At 44.0% G+C, this 16,767-nt stretch overlaps 1 protein-coding gene across 8 annotated transcripts in view; it reads right to left on the minus strand.

Annotated features, from left to right (window-relative positions):
• The window catches only part of PARP6 (poly(ADP-ribose) polymerase family member 6), a 28,861-nt gene extending 12,298 nt beyond the window's left edge, over positions 1-16,563 (minus strand). Inside the window, exons 1-16 of one of the 8 annotated variants that reach the window (XR_009051440.1) lie at positions 16,389-16,563; positions 14,907-15,166; positions 14,652-14,812; positions 12,817-13,026; positions 12,089-12,166; positions 11,263-11,357; positions 10,740-10,800; positions 10,418-10,508; positions 9,897-9,963; positions 7,147-7,296; positions 5,896-6,106; positions 5,319-5,372; positions 3,714-3,809; positions 3,312-3,404; positions 2,158-2,283; positions 522-587 (exon numbers count right to left, since the gene is read on the minus strand). Coding sequence is in view for 1 of the 8 variants with exons in the window: in XM_057723224.1 (XP_057579207.1) it covers positions 522-587; positions 2,158-2,283; positions 3,312-3,404; positions 3,714-3,809; positions 5,319-5,372; positions 5,956-6,106; positions 7,147-7,296; positions 9,897-9,963; positions 10,418-10,508; positions 10,740-10,800; positions 11,263-11,357; positions 12,089-12,166; positions 12,817-12,819 (1,131 nt within the window). In the remaining 7 variants the exon portion in view is untranslated. Of the gene's footprint in view, positions 1-521; positions 588-2,157; positions 2,284-3,311; positions 3,405-3,713; positions 3,810-5,318; positions 5,373-5,895; positions 6,107-7,146; positions 7,297-9,896; positions 9,964-10,417; positions 10,509-10,739; positions 10,801-11,262; positions 11,358-12,088; positions 12,167-12,816; positions 13,027-14,651; positions 14,813-14,906; positions 15,210-16,388 lie in introns of all 8 variants that reach the window. The other 7 variants (XR_009051438.1, XR_009051437.1, XR_009051439.1 and 4 more) reach the window with 7 other exon arrangements.
• Positions 16,564-16,767: the final 204 nt, after the last annotated feature.

Genomic DNA, 16,767 nt, shown 5'->3' on the forward strand with positions numbered 1-16,767 from the left:
GGATTTGCTGAGAAGAGGCCCACCTGTAAATGTGAGTACAAATGAATGTCTATTCATGCAGAGATTGCAGACGAGGGGTGGGGAAGTCTGGTGAGGGACAGCCTTGAGTCAAAGGATGGTCACTGCTCCATGTGGCTGCCCCACCCCTAGAAGGATAGAAGATGTAGGCCCCTGGGTCTAGTTCCTTACCTCCAATCCCCCCTCCTCACCCTCCCAACCCTGTAGAGGTCTTTCCCTCACTTCTCTAATGCCCTAAGAATTATGGAAAAAACATTACATAAGAACAACCTGTGAAGGAATTAGCAGCAAAGATAAAGGTTGAGAAAAGACATAAGCAGTGAGAAATAGGAGTAACAGCTAACAAAACAGAGAACAGATTGGGAAGGCTAAAGAGGGAAAACTAGAGAGAATACAGTAAGGGATTTGAGCAGCATCTCTAAACCTTCACTCCACTCCCATGAATTTCAAACAGAATAGGGCACTTGAGCAGGCAGGCAGGGGACAGGCAGAGGGCAGAATACCTGGGTCATCTCCCGGATGGACATCACACTATCCAGAGCTTTCTGAAGTCGCTCATAATTCTTCTTCTGTGGGGAATCAATGGAAAGAGAAGAACCAGATGAAGAAAAGTGGAGGAGAATAAGATGTGATGAAAAGGAAGGCCAGATGTACAAAAGAAGTCTAGGCCCCAGGGAAACAGCATAGTACGTCATGGAAAGAACACAGATCTAATGTCGAAAAATTCTAGAATCACATGCTAGTTCTTTTTTGCCAACTGAGAGTAACAGAGTAAGTTACTTAACCTCTTAGAACCTCAGTATCCCTGTATGTACGTGAAGATAAAAATTCCCACAACCCTCACAGAGATGACCTGAAGATTAAATAACACATGTAAAGAACCTGGTATAGGGCCTGATACACAGCAATGAGAGGAATAGCGAAGCACTGTGCTGGTTAATTTTGTGATGGTTAATTTTGTTAACTGTCAATTGTGTCATCTGGGCCATGGGTGTGTTTGGATGTGTCTGTGAAGGTGTTTCTAGATGAGATGAACCTTTTTTTTTTTTTAAATAAATTTATTTATTTAGTTTAGTTGCTGCATTGGGTCTTCGTTGCTGCATACAGGCTTTCTCTAGCTGTGGCAAGCGGGGGCTGCTCTTCATTGCAGTGTGTGGGCTTCTCATTGCAGTGGCTTCTCTTCTTGTGCAGAACGGTCTCTAGGTGCATGGGCTTCAGTAGTTGTGGTACATGGGCTCAAGCGTTGTGGCTCACGGGCTCTAGAGTGCAGGCTCAGTAGTTGTGGCCATGGGCTTGGTTGCTCCATGGCATGTGGGATCTTCCCGGACCAGGGCTCAAACCTGTGTCCCCTGCACTGGCAGATGGATTCTTAACCACTGCACCACCAGGGAAGCCCTAGACGAGATTAACCTTTCAACAGCAGACTGAGTAAAGGAGGCCGCCATCCCTATTCAGGTGGGCCTCATCTAATCAGTTGAAGGCCTGAATAGAACAAAACAGCTGAGGAAGAGGGAACTCCTCCGGACTGACTGCCTGGAGCTGGAACTTGGTCTCTTCCTGCTTTCAGACTGGAACTGAAAAATCAGCTCTTCTTGGATCTCAAGCCTGGTGGATTCTGGACTGAAACTTCAGCTCTCCTGAGTCTCCAGCCTGCCCATTACAGATCCTGGTACTTCTCAGCCTTCATAATCACATGAGCCAATTCCTTACAATAAATTTCTTTCTCTATGTATCTCCTATTGGTTCTGTTTCTCTGGAGAACTCTAACTAACACAATATTTTATATATATTCTCTCTCATTTTTTAACAATAGATATTATCCCCTTTTCATAGATAAGGAAATTGAGGTTCATAAAGGCTAAGTGATTTGCTTAACACCATTCAGCCAGGGAGCAGCAGAACCTCACAAGGAATCAAGGTCTGTCGGCTCCAAAGTCTATTATTCCCTACTGTAACATAACTGATATTAATTCTTCTCCCCTTCTTCTGAGAAACTCATAAGTTATTATTTATCTTATATTACTAGTCACGTTTAGTTATTCCAAGCTGTTATGTACACTAGAATGACAGCCCATGGTTTCCCACTATCTTTCACCATTTCTCTTCCTTAGTCCTGATTTTCTTCCCAAGCAACTGTACCTTAGGGTTAAAGGCCAGAGTCTTGGGATCAGTGGGGTCCACCACAGAGGGATAAGGCTCAAAGATGATGCTCTTTCTAGGGGACTCCAAAGCTGCCCTACACATGGCCACCAGCAGATCCACCACCTTAGGAAAAAGGAGAGAAAGGGGGCAAAAGCTAAATGATTTCCCAGTGCTGGGAGTCACACAGTATCCAGCCTAGGTCTACCTTCTGGAAGCTCTCAGCATTTCTTATTTTAAAAGCAAATATGAGGGGTGGAAGAGGGATGGATTGGGAGTTTGGGATTAGCAGATGCGAACTATTATACTAGAATGAATAAACAACAAGGTCCTACTGTATAGCACAGGGAACTATATTCAATATTCTGTGATAAACCATAATGGAAAAGAATATGAAAAAGAATGCATACATATGTATAACTGAGTTACTCTGCTATACAGCAGAAATTAACACATTATAAATCAACTATATTTCAATAAAATAAATTAATTTAAATGATTATGATTTTTTTCATTAGAAAATATACACCAATTATAAAAATTCAAGAATAATGTTTAAAAGAGTGATTAAAAAAATAAAAATCCTCCCCTTGCCCCCAAATCTCATTCCTCACAGGTAACTAGGGCTAAGTTTGATGTATATTCTTCCAGATATTTTCCCTATATAAACTGTTATTTTATTATATAGGCAATAAAAAAAAAGAATTGTATTACACATACTGTTGTATTTTTCTTTTTATATATGTTATAATTTTCTAACCAAAAATAATAGCTATATAGTATTTCCACTGTAAGGACATACCATCATTTCTTTAACTGGACACTGTACAGATGAGCTTGTATCCATTTTTTCTTTTTTTGTTTTTTTAACTATTATAAATAATACTAGGGAATTCCCTGGCAGTCCAGTGGTTAGGACTCTGCACTTTCACTGCTGAGAGTGTGGGTTTGATTCCTGGTCGGGGAACTATAAGATCCTGCAAGCTGCATGGCATGGCCAAAAAATAAATACATAAAATATTAAAAAAAAAATACTATAGTGAACATCCTTACATAGGAATGCATTTCTGGAGATTAAATTCCAAGCAGTGAAACTGCTGTGTTCCCCAGCCTTTCTTGAGCCCAATTACCCAGCAGCTTTTCCCTCCCCATACCTCTGCTCCAGTGGCCACCTCCTCTGCAGCTCCAGACATGACTCCCAATGTGTAGAAGGAGAAAACGCACAGTTCACGAGTACAGACGGCTGGCTGAATGGACATATTAAAGAGATGATGGTGACAGGAGATGTCCAATAAGAAGGTATCATAGGGCAAGTGGGACAAGAGGGTTGCCTGACCTCAGACAACTCTAGACTGATATTCACATATCCTCATCTTTCCAAACAGGACTGCTGAGGTTTGTTTTCTGAAAACATAATTATTTCTAGGGTCTCAAGAAGTATGGACAGAATTCTACCTTTACCATAGACACAGAAAGAAGGGGAAATGGAGAGATGAGGAATTAATGGGCCTTAGCTAAGGGCGCAAGAAAGAGGGTCACAAAGTAGAGGCATATACCTTGAGCATGGACCCATTCTGGAAGACATGCTGCTCATCGCATACCACACAGTACTCATTCAACGTTGGAATCCTTTGCTCTGCATATTTCATGATCTGGGGAGAGAAGAGAGTCTATCTATCTTTTGGAAGTCCAGACCCAGATATAGGAAATAATCTGAACTTCTTTTCCAGTTACTCTCCTAACCTCCCAGCCCTATGCCTAAGGTAGAATCTATTCTTGGGTCCTGTACTTAGTTAAACTGATAGCCTAACTCCAGAGCTAAATCTATGTAGTATAATAAAAATAAGACCCGCCATGTAGAAGACCTGAGTTAAGACTCCCCCCTCTACTACTTAATACCATATATAACTTTCGGCAAGTCAATTAACCTGAGCCTTGGTCTCTTCATTTACAAAGTGCACATTATTTACCTCATAGAGGTATTGAGAGTAAAGAGATGATTTCTGTAAAAGTAGTTTACAAACAATAACAAGTACTAATCAAATTATTAACATTAGTTGTAGTAATTACAGATTTCCCCCATGTGACAAGTGAGTATTAAGTCCACGATCACATGGCGGGGGTGGGGGGTGCCCTGAGAAGCCATTTTAACTACCTGGAACAATCAGCCCGTAAGCTGATCAAGATCACAGATAAAACTCTGTGCTGGAAATACAGCACAAATTCAGAGCTCATGCAGCAATATCCTAAAGTATTTTTTATATACTCTGTCTTAACATGGCTTTTGCAACCACGTACACTTTGTGTATAAATCAAATTGTTCCCACTTCACAAACTTTTGGGATGGTAAATGGACATGCAAGGGCTTTTATTCATTCATTTAATGCAGATTTAATGAATGCCTACTATGTACCTAGCTCATTTAAAGGTCTCCTTGATTATTCAGTAACATAAAAGACTGTCTTCTTAGACCCTATAGTCCAACTGGGAAGATGTGGCATGTATACAAATTAATCACAATTCAAGGCAGCATATGGTACCTGACACATCAATGCCATATAAAACAAAAAGCATCAAAAGAGTTCAGTGAGAGGAGACACACTTCCAGCTAATACATTTCAGTAACAGAGAAGATGTTATGGAACAGCTGGCATCTGAGACTCAACTGCAATAGGCAGATACAGCGAGGCAGGTCAGTGAAGGGAATGACATGAACAAAGATATTGGAGATGCAAAAGTGAAGTCATGTCCAAAAACTCAAGAGGGTTTAAAAAGAAGCAAATGACCAGTAGTAGCTAAGCAGTGAAAGTTTGTGAGGAACAGTGAAGCCCACTTGAGCAAGGATGTGACGGATCATCAGAAAATAAGTGTCAATCCTTCTCTCATCTTGGCACCGGTGCACTTAAAATTTGCAACATCTCATTTGGCAATTGATTATAAGTGGTCTGTAAGCGTTGTCTTCCCAATAATGCTATAGGCTTCTTGAGGGTGGGAACAATGCCTTCTTTTCTCTTATCTACATGACATTCACTATAGTTCTGGGAGCAGAGTGATTCAGGAAATGTTTGCTAATGTTGACTGAAGAGCTGGGAGATATTAGGTGATCAGATGGGTCAGATAACAGGGGAAAGGCTTTGGAATGAAGCTTTGGACTTGATTACCTGGACAAGGAATCCGTATTCCAGAGTAGGGATGTTCTTGCAGTGACCACTGACCTGATGAGAGTAAAAAGATAGACTCTATGAACCTCCCATGGAGCTGGTGACTAGAAAGACCTCACTCACGCCCATTACCTAAAATTCTCCTGAAGTAGCTAAGCCCTAGCTCTGATCAGTCTAAGTAATCCTCAAGCTGCAGAGAAGACCTTTCAAAATTTTTGCCACAGGCTCTTTAAAAAGGCTAACCTGTCCTTAACCCTCTTCAAGGTAGGTGAAATAGGTCTGTAAAGTAGCCGACCACCAACCACAACCTAACAAAATCATACATGACATCTCCCTGGGATGCCCAACCCCAGACTTTCTGCTTCATGACATATTATCAGTGAAGCTTGCCAGACAGTTTAGATGTAAGTTCACAACTATTAAAAAATGTGTTCCATTCTACTCACTCATGATTCATGCCCAGGTTTGGTTTATGATGCCTGGACAACCAGACTCCCACCCCATTTTGAGAAGCTGTATTCCCACATTTCCCCTCCCACCCTCTGACACCCAAGCCAAACCCTCCTCAGCCATGTACCAAAGGAGAGGTCCGTGCTGGGGGAGGGAGGCCCATGTGCTGGGGACACAGGAGACCTGCCTGGGGGCTGGGAGGGTAGCCAAACACCTCCACTTTGGGGTTCTTCATGGTGCAGGAGATGGAACGGTTCATGAGGCGTCCAACTCGAAGTTCTGGTACACCCAGTTTGCCTTTCAGCATGGAGTCCTGTATGATAGGGAAACTGGGAGACCTGAACAGAGAATGAAGAGAAGTGAAACTAAGGATTCAGTATGAGCTCTAGAAGTGGCCTGAAGGGACTTCCCTGGTGGTTCAGTGGTTAAGATTCCGCGCTTCCATTGCAGGGGGTGCAGGTTTGATTCCCAGTCAGGGAACTAAGATCCTGCATGCCACGTGGTGCAGTCAGGAAAAAAAATAAACAAAAAAAAAAAAACAAAAAGAAGAAGAGGCCTGGAGATAAGAATAGATGAAATGACCTAAGCCAAAGAGCAACTCATATCTGAGGAACGTTCCATTGGATCACACTGTCAAAACACGTAGATCACTACACATCTGGTTTGATTTTTATGTCATTATCTGTGTGTTCTTCAGATTGGAACATAAAGGGCAGGCAGAGGCAAAGCCTAGGTTATTGTCTACAGCATCTAGGCCAGGTAAGGAATGATACCTTGGAAAGGATGCCTGTTTCACTTACTCAGTGTGTGCATGCGTGCATGTGTGTGTGATTAAACTACTAGGCAAGAAATAGTTGGACCCCAAAGAGCCTAATGTCTGACTGTCTGTCAGTAATGACACCTAGAAAACTACATATCTGGGTTTGTATTTGCCTTTGGGAAGATCAAAGGCACCAGGGGGGAAAAATGTAGGCCTGGGATCAAGGAATGGAGCAATATTTATTTCCAGAACCTAGGTAATAAATCAATGTGCTCTTCTATAAGAGCGAGCAGTTGGGGCCTATTAGCTCTGACTCTGCCTCCTTAGGATAGGGAATAAGGATGAGGGTCAAAGAAAGGAAAGATGGAGCAATTAGCATACATTTCTCCAAACACATACCATGTGCTAGGCACTGTTTTTTACATAAAGGACTAGGTATGAGTAGAAGGATAAAGACACATGGGGATAGGACCATGTGGATGGTATTAGTAGTTAAAGGTACAGAATTCAGAGGACCTAGGGAGAGGATAGAATAGTTTATATAATCAAGAAGGTGGGGTGGGGGCTTAGATGAGATTACAGTGATTAGAGATAATCAACTCATGGAGAAACACTTACTTGGGGATGGGTGAGAAGATGCTGAGGCCAGCTCGGAACTTCTTGATGGTACCACTTGCCTTGAACCAGCTGTGCCTCTTCTCCTGTTGGGTCTTTAAGAAATCGTTGCTGAGATGTTTCCATTGTTGGGATGTAAACATACCCAGAATCCTACAGAATTGAAGAGGAACAGGCTTAGAGAAGCTCAGGCAGGGGAAGCCCAGGTCAAGAAAGGCAACTAATCTAAAATTCAGATCCAGGGACTATAAAGTTAGCTGTTGTGGGGGAATGTGTGTCTCAAGACCCCTTTGATATAACCTTAGCACATGGAAATGTGCAGTCCTAAAGTACCTCTTTACCTTAGTGGGTAAATTCCTACTCCCTGACCTAGTACCACAGACTAGAAAAATTCTTAGATGCTTTGTCTTTAGAGGGAGATTTCAAAGGTGAGTCTTCAAAGGCTGTGAACCTGGCAATTTACTGCCAAGAATAGCTATACCGAAAGTGGAACAGAAGTGGTGGGATGGAGGTGAGTACCACCCTCTGCCTTGTGAATAATGAAAAGGACAAGGGACATGGAGGGTACTGACATTGTTAGGTAAAACATTACACCCCCAAATTTATGGTTTCCAACTTGGGCTGGGCCCTCAGCTAGTTTTGTCAGTCCTTTAACTTGTCCTTGGTTAGTCTCTCCAGTATCACTCTACATGATTATGCTAAATCCTTACCACTTTCTTTAAGCTCCTAACTTCACCTACAACTGATTATCTCTCTTCTCAACAGAGAAAACTGAAGCCATCAGATATCAACGTCTATAATTTTGCAACCCTACTACAAAATCTATTTCCATTTCTACCCTTCCTTCCATTCTTTGGAGACAAGGTGACCCTCCTATTGAGGATTAATTGGTCTCTTTGTACTCTAGATCTCAGCCCCTCTTTAGGGACCCTGATCAGTCAATCATCCCCTGCTCCTGTCAGCTCCTTTACAGAAGTCTACAAAAAGTTTCAAGATTCTTTACCTCAGCCTAGCTACCTCTCCCTGTTCCCCTTCTTTCTTCATCCAGATTTCTGAATCCACACTTACTGTTTCTATTTTGTTGCCAATCACTCACTTCTCCAGAATACTTACTGTATTCCTGTTTCTACCTTTACCACTCCACTACAATTGCTCTCACCTCGATGCTAAATCCAACAGAAACTCCTAAGTTCTCCTTACTCATTCTTTCTAGCATCTGACCCTCCTTGTAGAAACACTCCTCCTTGCCTTCTCTGACACTATACACTTCCCGTTCTTCTCCAACTTCTCTGATCTACCTTCAGTGTTTCTTCTTCCTCTACCTACTCTTGGCATTTTGTCTGGGTTAAAGGGTGTTCTGCCCTTGATTTTGTTTTCTTCTCATTCTATCATGCTCCCCTTTAGCAATCTCATATTCTATACGGGGTGCATTTCTCACCCACACATTGCTATAGATCTTCAACCTGAACCTCTCCTGTAAGTATCAGATCTACATATCTAACTCTCTACTGAGCATCTCCACTTGAATATCCTAAAGTTACCTTTAAACAACATGTTTAAAATGAAACTATCTGTCCTCATCCCACAAACTTGCTCCTCTGTTAAATCCCTATTTAAATGAGTGGTATTACAATTTACCCAGACATCTAGGCTGGAAACCTAAGAGTAATATTTCATTATTCCTTACTCTTATCATATGCAACATACCCAAGACAGTCTTCAAGTCTTATTGATTTTAAACCCCGCAAATCTCTCTAGTTTATCTCTCGTCTCTAATCTTACCTGTACTTTGGTTCAGGCCTTCATCATCTCATGTATGGACTTCTACAATTGCCTATTAAAATAGTTCTGGTCTCTTGTCTCACCCTTCCTACCTATTTTGCACAATGCTATCAGAATGGTTTTTTTAAAACTAAAACTGAGAAAAAAAAAACAAAAAAACAAAAAAAAACCAAAACTAAATCTGACCATGTCCTTTCTTTGCCTAAAACCTCTCAACACTCCCACTGCCTACAAAATAAAAGCCCAAGATCCTCTCTGATTTGGACTCCTTCCTGCTTCTCTGGCTTTACCTTTAGTTCCTACCATTCTCCCCCTGCATTTTACCAGCAATATATAACCACTTGAAGCTTCCTACACACATGCTGCTTCACATCACTGTGCCTTTGCAAATGTTATTTACTCTCAGAGTCTGTCTACATGGGCAACTCTCATCCATCCTTGAAAACCATTAATCATCTCCCTTTCACCTTTCATTCATCCACCTGCCACAAGACTGAGTTACACCTTCCTCCGCGTTCTTTCTAAATCTTACATATTCCCTTGTATTAGAACTTGTATGCACTGGACTCTACCTGGAACTTGACTGAGTTCACTTCTCTTTGTATATCAAACACTCAGCGAGGTGCTCAACACATTCAATAAACTGAAACTGTCTGAAACCCGAGCGCCCCACCCTGAGGAAATGTGACCAGCATTACTCTAACTCCAGGGCTGTGCTTCTCCTTAAATGCTACGTGCTGATGAGCTTCCCCTCCCACCGCCAGGAAGCCTCAAGGCCAGATACCCCAGAAACATATGCTGCCCCACCTAGCCATAAATTTAGCTCCCCAAACTTGTTTTAGTCTTTCTTGGGCACATCTCAGAAATACACTTTTGGAAGGAAACATTCCATCCAAGAGTCTGCCTGTCCATCCACATGTCCATCTCTCTTTCCCTCAAATGTTCCGAACCAGAAAGATCAAAGTTCTTACTTTTTCAACTGAAGACCCAGCCCAAATCCTTCCTTATTCGATGGCTGGAAAACCTCAATTGATGGTTCTGCAAATAGAAGAGAAAGCTCCTACTATGTATACGGGTCTATCCTGCTGGGAGTCCAAAGCCCCAGTTCAGTGGATTAGCTTCCTCAGATTCTAAGGGTAGTCTAAACAATAATGATGGAGAAGGAAAACATCTGAGGCAGAAGGTAGATTCTGGGAACTGTCTGAGCAATTTCAAATATCAATTTCTATAAGGAAGTTGAGGGGAAGGGGAGGAATAAATAATATCTGGGAACTAGAGAAAACAATTTCATTAACCAAGAAGGCCTTTAAGGCATGACTATTAGGTGACAGAGAATGAAGACACCAATGAGAGGAGACTGAAAAGCTCCTACTAATGGCCTGCAGATTACACCAAAAGGCTTTGTTCCTAGTTTTTCTCTACCTCAGTTAACTTAGGACTTTGGATTAGACCACACTTAGAGTACCCAGGTGCCCAAAGTCACTGCCTTTACCCGGTCCATCAAGATACTGGGAGAGAGAAAATCGCAGCCTCAACACAATAGGTTCTGTCCGGAGAACCTTCCAGGCTGTAGAAACTTCCTCCTAAAAGAGTAAGGGAAATAGTTTCTAGTTTAGCAACAGAGAGGAATGGACTTGAAGTTTTCGCTGTATGACACCCACATGCACACAGCACTGTCTACTGATGGTCTAGGAAAGATAGGATTAAAGAACATGTGCTTCAAATACAGCACTCAAGAACAAGACTCCAGGCCTACATGGCAAAATCCACAAGCCCAACTAGACATACTGTTGGCAGGTACTAGCACCACTTACATCGAGGAAGCTGATGTTGATGTGGAGGTCAATGTCCACGTCATCGATAGTTCCATATTCTCTACAGAGATACAGGTGACCATAAGTGAGACTCATTGAGAGAGAAAGAAGGGAACAGAGACTGAGGTGGAGGGAGAACTGAGCCTGGGGATAAGGGAGAGGGAAGGGTGTAAGGCAGCTTTGCATTTTGGTTCTTAGCTACAGCCTGAAGCCACTTTTATGATCAGGGCCTTTGCCAGGCCAGAAGTCCTTCTTACCTCAAAGGTGAAACTATCAGCCTGGAGGAGTCTAGGATAAGAGGGAACTTTTAAGAAAAGTGGCTACACTTTCCTACTTACTCCTGTGAGCCAACCTTAAGTAACCTGAACAACTGCCACCATCATTAAGCTCAAAACTTATCAAGGTCCACAGAATACCCCACCCATCCACCCCGCAATCACAGCATGAAGAAAAAGCCTCTACCCTTTTAACAACTCAGAAAGAAGTGGCCGAGTCCCCTGCCATCCCTGAAGTAGAGTCCCACCTGATGGATACAGAGTTCTCACTGTAGATCTCCTTCACGGCTTCAATGTCTGCATCAAGCTGTGGGTGTCGATATAGGTCAGCTGCACAGCTCCCCTGAGTCAGCAGCAAAAATGATGGAGGGGGAAGACAGAGGGGAAGAGAGACAATGAAAAATATAAAGAGACATCAGGAACAGGGAAATCAAACTACAGCAACACATACAAGCAAAAGCTGCTTATATGAAGGGGCTCTTGGTAGTGGTCCTAGTTGGGATTTCACTGACAAACAAGTTTCCTTCCATCACCACCCTAAGAAGTTTCAGTAGACCAACTGCAGGCTTTGCTTAAGGAGTTCACATCCTTAAGTCTCAGCTTCTCTCAACCTTGACCAGGACACTCAGGTATCCCTTCTATGAGAACTGCGAACAGGCTGCAGAGTACAGAATTTAACTCAGATTGGTTCTGTCTGAAGAGTCCAACATTCCTGCTCAGGATCACGCCTGGGCAATGACAGCATTAAATGATCATTGGTAGAATAATCTTTTAAAATTTTGACATTAATGAATAAAATGACTCCTGCTGGCTAGCGAGGGAATAGTCACAAAATAATTATTTTCAACTAAGAACATATGGGTAACCTCCATGTACAAAGGGTGTAGTCTACACTGGGAAAGATACGCGTCCCAGGCAAGAGCAAAGATGTGAGATCAGCTCTGACAACACAATCCTCAGATTACACTGACAAATCTTCATCTCTGCTCCAAAATAATCTTTCACTCCTGCTGTATCCAGAGAAAAGCACACGTTTAGACCATCTAACATAGGTTCTGGGGGCTGTAACCTCACCTGAACTCCATAGAGAAATTCTTCTGATTCATTATCTCCCTCCGAATCATCATCATTCCAGAACTGGCCTTTGATGTCCTAGTGATGAGAAATAAGGATACAACCCTTTGTTGGGTCTCTGTTATCCCATAGAACAGAGTGGGGTTAGGATGAAAAACAGGTTTCCACAAAGAACAGGAGGTCCCTTGGGATAGAATAACTGAGGCCCTAATCCCTTTGCTCCCTTCCCCTCACCCTCTGGAAGCATCTCAGTTGCTTCCTGAATCTGGTCATATTATCCATGGTCTAGCACTGACTTGGTGGCATGGAGGAAAACAGTAGGGAATTTCAACCTTCTAAGGTATCGAGTATGATGACTGAGGCTCTGGTAGCCAGTGGGGGAGGCATGCAGAAGACTTCAATGTCAAGGTTGATTCCCAGGCATATCTAAGTTCTAGTACAAGCTGGCCTCCTCTGGAGGCCATTACCCAAGGCAGCTCTCAAGCATACCTAGCTCTTTTGTCTCATAACTCCCTTTCTATCCCGTATTTAACTCTCTCCTTCCTTCCCAAGAAAACTCCCTATACACACACCAAGTAGTACTGTTTCCATGTCCCTTTCTCCTTCCTTTAACTTCAAATAGCCACTCTATTTTCCAAAAGGGTGGGAGGGAAAACACCAGGAAAAGGTGAGGTCTGCACTTTGTCCCATCTACCCCTTGAATGATCAGGTAGGCAGTCAGTTCTCACCATTGGGTCAGTGGGTCACACACACTCCCAGGTCAGTGCTAGGCAGCACCCCTCCATACCACCAGCTGAACCCAGGCCAACGAGATGGGCATTTAGGAGGCCACAAAGGGAGATAAAGTTGGGGGGGGGGAGGGCAGCGATGTCAGGGGCTGACTGGAGATCTGCTGAGGAAGGCAGGCTCTGCTGTTGTGGTGGTAACAAGTCACTGTCCTGCAGAAAGTAGACAACAATCTCATCACCACTTAATAGCTGGATGGCATATACACAAGCACACAAGTTTATGGGTACACTTTTATTATACATATGTATAAGTACTTGCACATAGAGACATACTTGCATGCATGTACACAGTAAAGATAATGAACCATGAAAACATTATACAAACATAAGACACTACTGAACTCCAGCTAGAGAGTTGTGACTGAAGCAAGTCCTTGCTCTAGTTCATAATGCTATATCAACTGCTGAAGCCAAAAATGACGACAGGACTGGATGCTTATGCTATTCATTCTAGTCAATTCATTTTAGAATATTCTCCATAGCACCAACCACCATCAGAAGCAGACTCTTTTTTGGAGTCTCTACCCCTAGTTATTTCTCCAAATTGAGTCATCATCTCTTATTTAACATCAGTATCCCTAGAAGCCTTTATGTAACAATCATAGCTAAGTTAAAAAGTCATCAACAGCACTGAACATTCTCTGGCAGATGTAGTTTTAGTTGTCACAGCCAAAATAATGCCCTGGACTCCTCTCGGAACCTACTCCCCAAATAATGTAATAATGATCCCAAGAAATGCTCAGAAAAACAATAATCCCCAGGCCTTTCACAAAATCAAAAACCACTGTCCTAGGCCTTCTTGGCTCTGCATTTATCTCAGTTTCATCCACTCCAACCTTAAATAGAGGTGTTCCTGGTCTTTAATACGGTTCTAGTGACTCTTAGGTTTCTAGATCAGTGGTTCTCAAGTAAGGTGTGCAGCATTAATATTACCTGGAAACTTGTTAAAAATGTAAATTCTCAGACCCCCTACTCAGACCTGTTGAATTAGAACTCCAGAGGTCTAGTAATGTGTTTTAACAAGCCTTTCAGGTTATTCTGAGAACCACTGTTCTAAATCCTTGTGTGTTCCAAAGGCCTGTGGTCTGTTGCTCAGATACCAACTTAAAGCTAGTAACTGACCCAGAATGGAGACATAAAGCACAATGCCAGGGCAAACAGCACAGTAGTTCCCCAGCTGGCAGTGCTGCCTGACCCACCAAATACAATACGCAAAATGAAACTGCAACTGAAGTTCTTAGAGGTGAAACGGCCTTATATCTGAGATCTGCTTTTAAATACAACTCTAGCACAAAAACGGGGGGGAGGGAGGCAGGATGGGGAACAGATGAAATAAACATGGCAAAATGTTGATTACTGATGAAGCTGAGTGATGAGTACCTAAGGGTTCCTTATACTCTCTACTTTTGTATATAGTTGGAAATTTTCATAAAAAGAAAAAAAAACAAGAGGCTACTCTTATTCTCTTGTAAGGGCTATCTTTAAAAAGTTAACTCTAAATGTGAACAGAAAGATTATCACTAAGACTCCATAAATGCCTCCTTGCTGTTCTTCAAACATATCAAGCATATTCCCACCATAGAGCCTTTGCCTCTGCTGGTCACCATTCTTGGAATGCTTTTCACCCAGATATCCACATGGCTTACTTCTTCACTTTCAGATTTCTGCTTGAAGGTCACCTTGACTATCCTATATACAACAGCAAAACCCCAACATACAACATACTAGCACTCTCCATCCCCCTTCCTTGCTTTAATTTTTTCCACAGCACTTACCATGCTCTTACATACAAAATGTTTGTTTATGGTATTTCTCTGCCACCAGAATGCAAGCTTTATGCTGGTAGAGGCTTTGACTTTTCACTGTCTATGTTGTCAGCCCCTCAACACATATTTACTGAATGAGTGAATGAACGAATAAACAGTCTGCTGGAGACCTAAGCCAAAGCGGAAATACATACAGGAACTGAAACACATCTACATAGACAAAAATCACACAAAAGTTATTTTAAAAAGCAAGACTCCATTCACCTTCAAGAGCAGCTGAGAACCAGACTATGAAGATTTCAGGGCTGGGTTTGTGAGACTTTAAAATAAACAGTCAGGTGCTGATCTGGATGATCACAGAGGAATAAAGAAGGAGGCACTAATGTCCAGCCTGGGCTGTCTTGGGCTGGGTGGTCAGATGATGGCAGCGTAGGCCAGAAGTACCAACTTCCACAAGCTCTTTGTCACTGTAGAAGTCAAGAAAACTTTGTCTCTCTCCAAGGGCTGTTGCTGCTTGGTTTCTGCTGTTATCACAAGAAGAGAAAGGTAGTTCAGGAGGAATTTTTCCTGTGCAGGAAAAAGACAATTCAGAAACTACCATCATTTTCAAACCAGGCTGTTTCAGTGAAATGAACTGCAACCTTCTACTCTCAAGGTTCACTCCTCTGGAGAGATGGAGAATGGGTTTAAATGGTGAAGAGTGGGGAAAGGGGAATGGTGGGTGGTTATGGAATTCATGGAATCATAGACATTTTAAAGAGGAATAAGCCTGAAAGATGGTCTATTTCAAAGCTTTCATGTTATATATAGAATAGTCAGGTGTAGGGAGGTCAAGCAACTTGCTTAGGGTCAGGAGTAAAGTGGAAAGGGACTTAAGCACATTTGACAGTTCTAATTACACCCACTCTTCCTGTGATGTGGTTACAGCCAATTAAGGGCGTTGTTAAAGATTTAGGAAAGACCTATCTAACTTATCTAAAGGAGGTAAAGGAGAGAACCTTTCAAGAAAAGCTAGGCCAAATATAGACCGTGTGAAAAGTGCCCAGAGAAGGGTGTGTGTCTTTCAGTGCTTTGGATGATAGCAGCTAACAGAATTTGCATGGGAACAGGCCAAATGTAAATAAGCCTGAAGTCCGGATCACAAAGGTCCTGCCCTAAGCCCAAGGGCGCTTCTCGGTGTAACAACTTTACATCTATCTAGCCAAAGAAGCCTCCGATCTCAACGTTTAAACTCTGGGTTTGACTCCCAGCTTTATGGTCCTGGGCAAGGAGATTACTCCGCTCTACAGCGAGTGCTCCTCTCAGAAAGCCTAGGCCACGGAACAAAGAGTGCCGGGGAGAACCCACGGACCCGCGACTCCCGCAGCCTAGCGCTGTCCCGGGTACCCAGCGGAGGACGAAGGTTGAGCCCCGGAACACTGGCTGCCACCGCGCTTCCAGGACAGGCCCTGAGGCCTCCCTTGGGGGAGCAGTTAAAGCTCTTCTCCGGTTTCCTCCGGAGACCCCGAAGACACCCAACACCTGCCTCCCTGGGAAGAAACTCTGTGCCCGATCTGTGTCGTTAGCCGCCCAGCCTCGAGCGAAGCCTGTCAAGTCCAGGAGGGCCCCTCAGAGCCAGCCGGCCCATGCCCCTCACTTCATCCACCCCGGCCGAGGCGGGGCGCACCCCGCACCCTTCCCGCGGCCCGGCCGCCCCGCCCCGTCCCCGTGGCGGCCGCCCCACAAGCCAGCCTCGCGAGTACTCACGGCGACCCCGGGCCGCGCGCGGCCGCCGCCGAGGGGACAAGCGGCCCGGGACGCCCCGCGGGGGCGGAGCTGCAGGCCAAGGGGCGGGGACCGGGCTGGGCGGGCGAGGTCGCGCACCCCCACGCTCGTCGTTCCGTCACGGCCGCGCTGGCCACTCTGCGCACGCTCGCGCGGCAGCACCGTGGCCACGTGGCCCGCTCCGGACCAACTGCCACGCGGCCTGCTGCTGGGCGCGCCTTTGCCCCCGACGCCAGGCTTGGGGCGCCTGCGCAGTGGTCGCTGGTTGGGAGGCGGGGGGGGGGGGTGCGGAGCGGGGATGGCGCCTGCGCCGTGGGCCGGGGCGGGTGCGTGTAAAAACAAGAGGGGCCCGGCGGGTGCG

The sequence above is a fragment of the Hippopotamus amphibius genome, chromosome 2 (genome assembly GCF_030028045.1).
Source record: "Hippopotamus amphibius kiboko isolate mHipAmp2 chromosome 2, mHipAmp2.hap2, whole genome shotgun sequence".
NCBI classification, from domain to species: Eukaryota; Metazoa; Chordata; class Mammalia; order Artiodactyla; family Hippopotamidae; genus Hippopotamus; species Hippopotamus amphibius.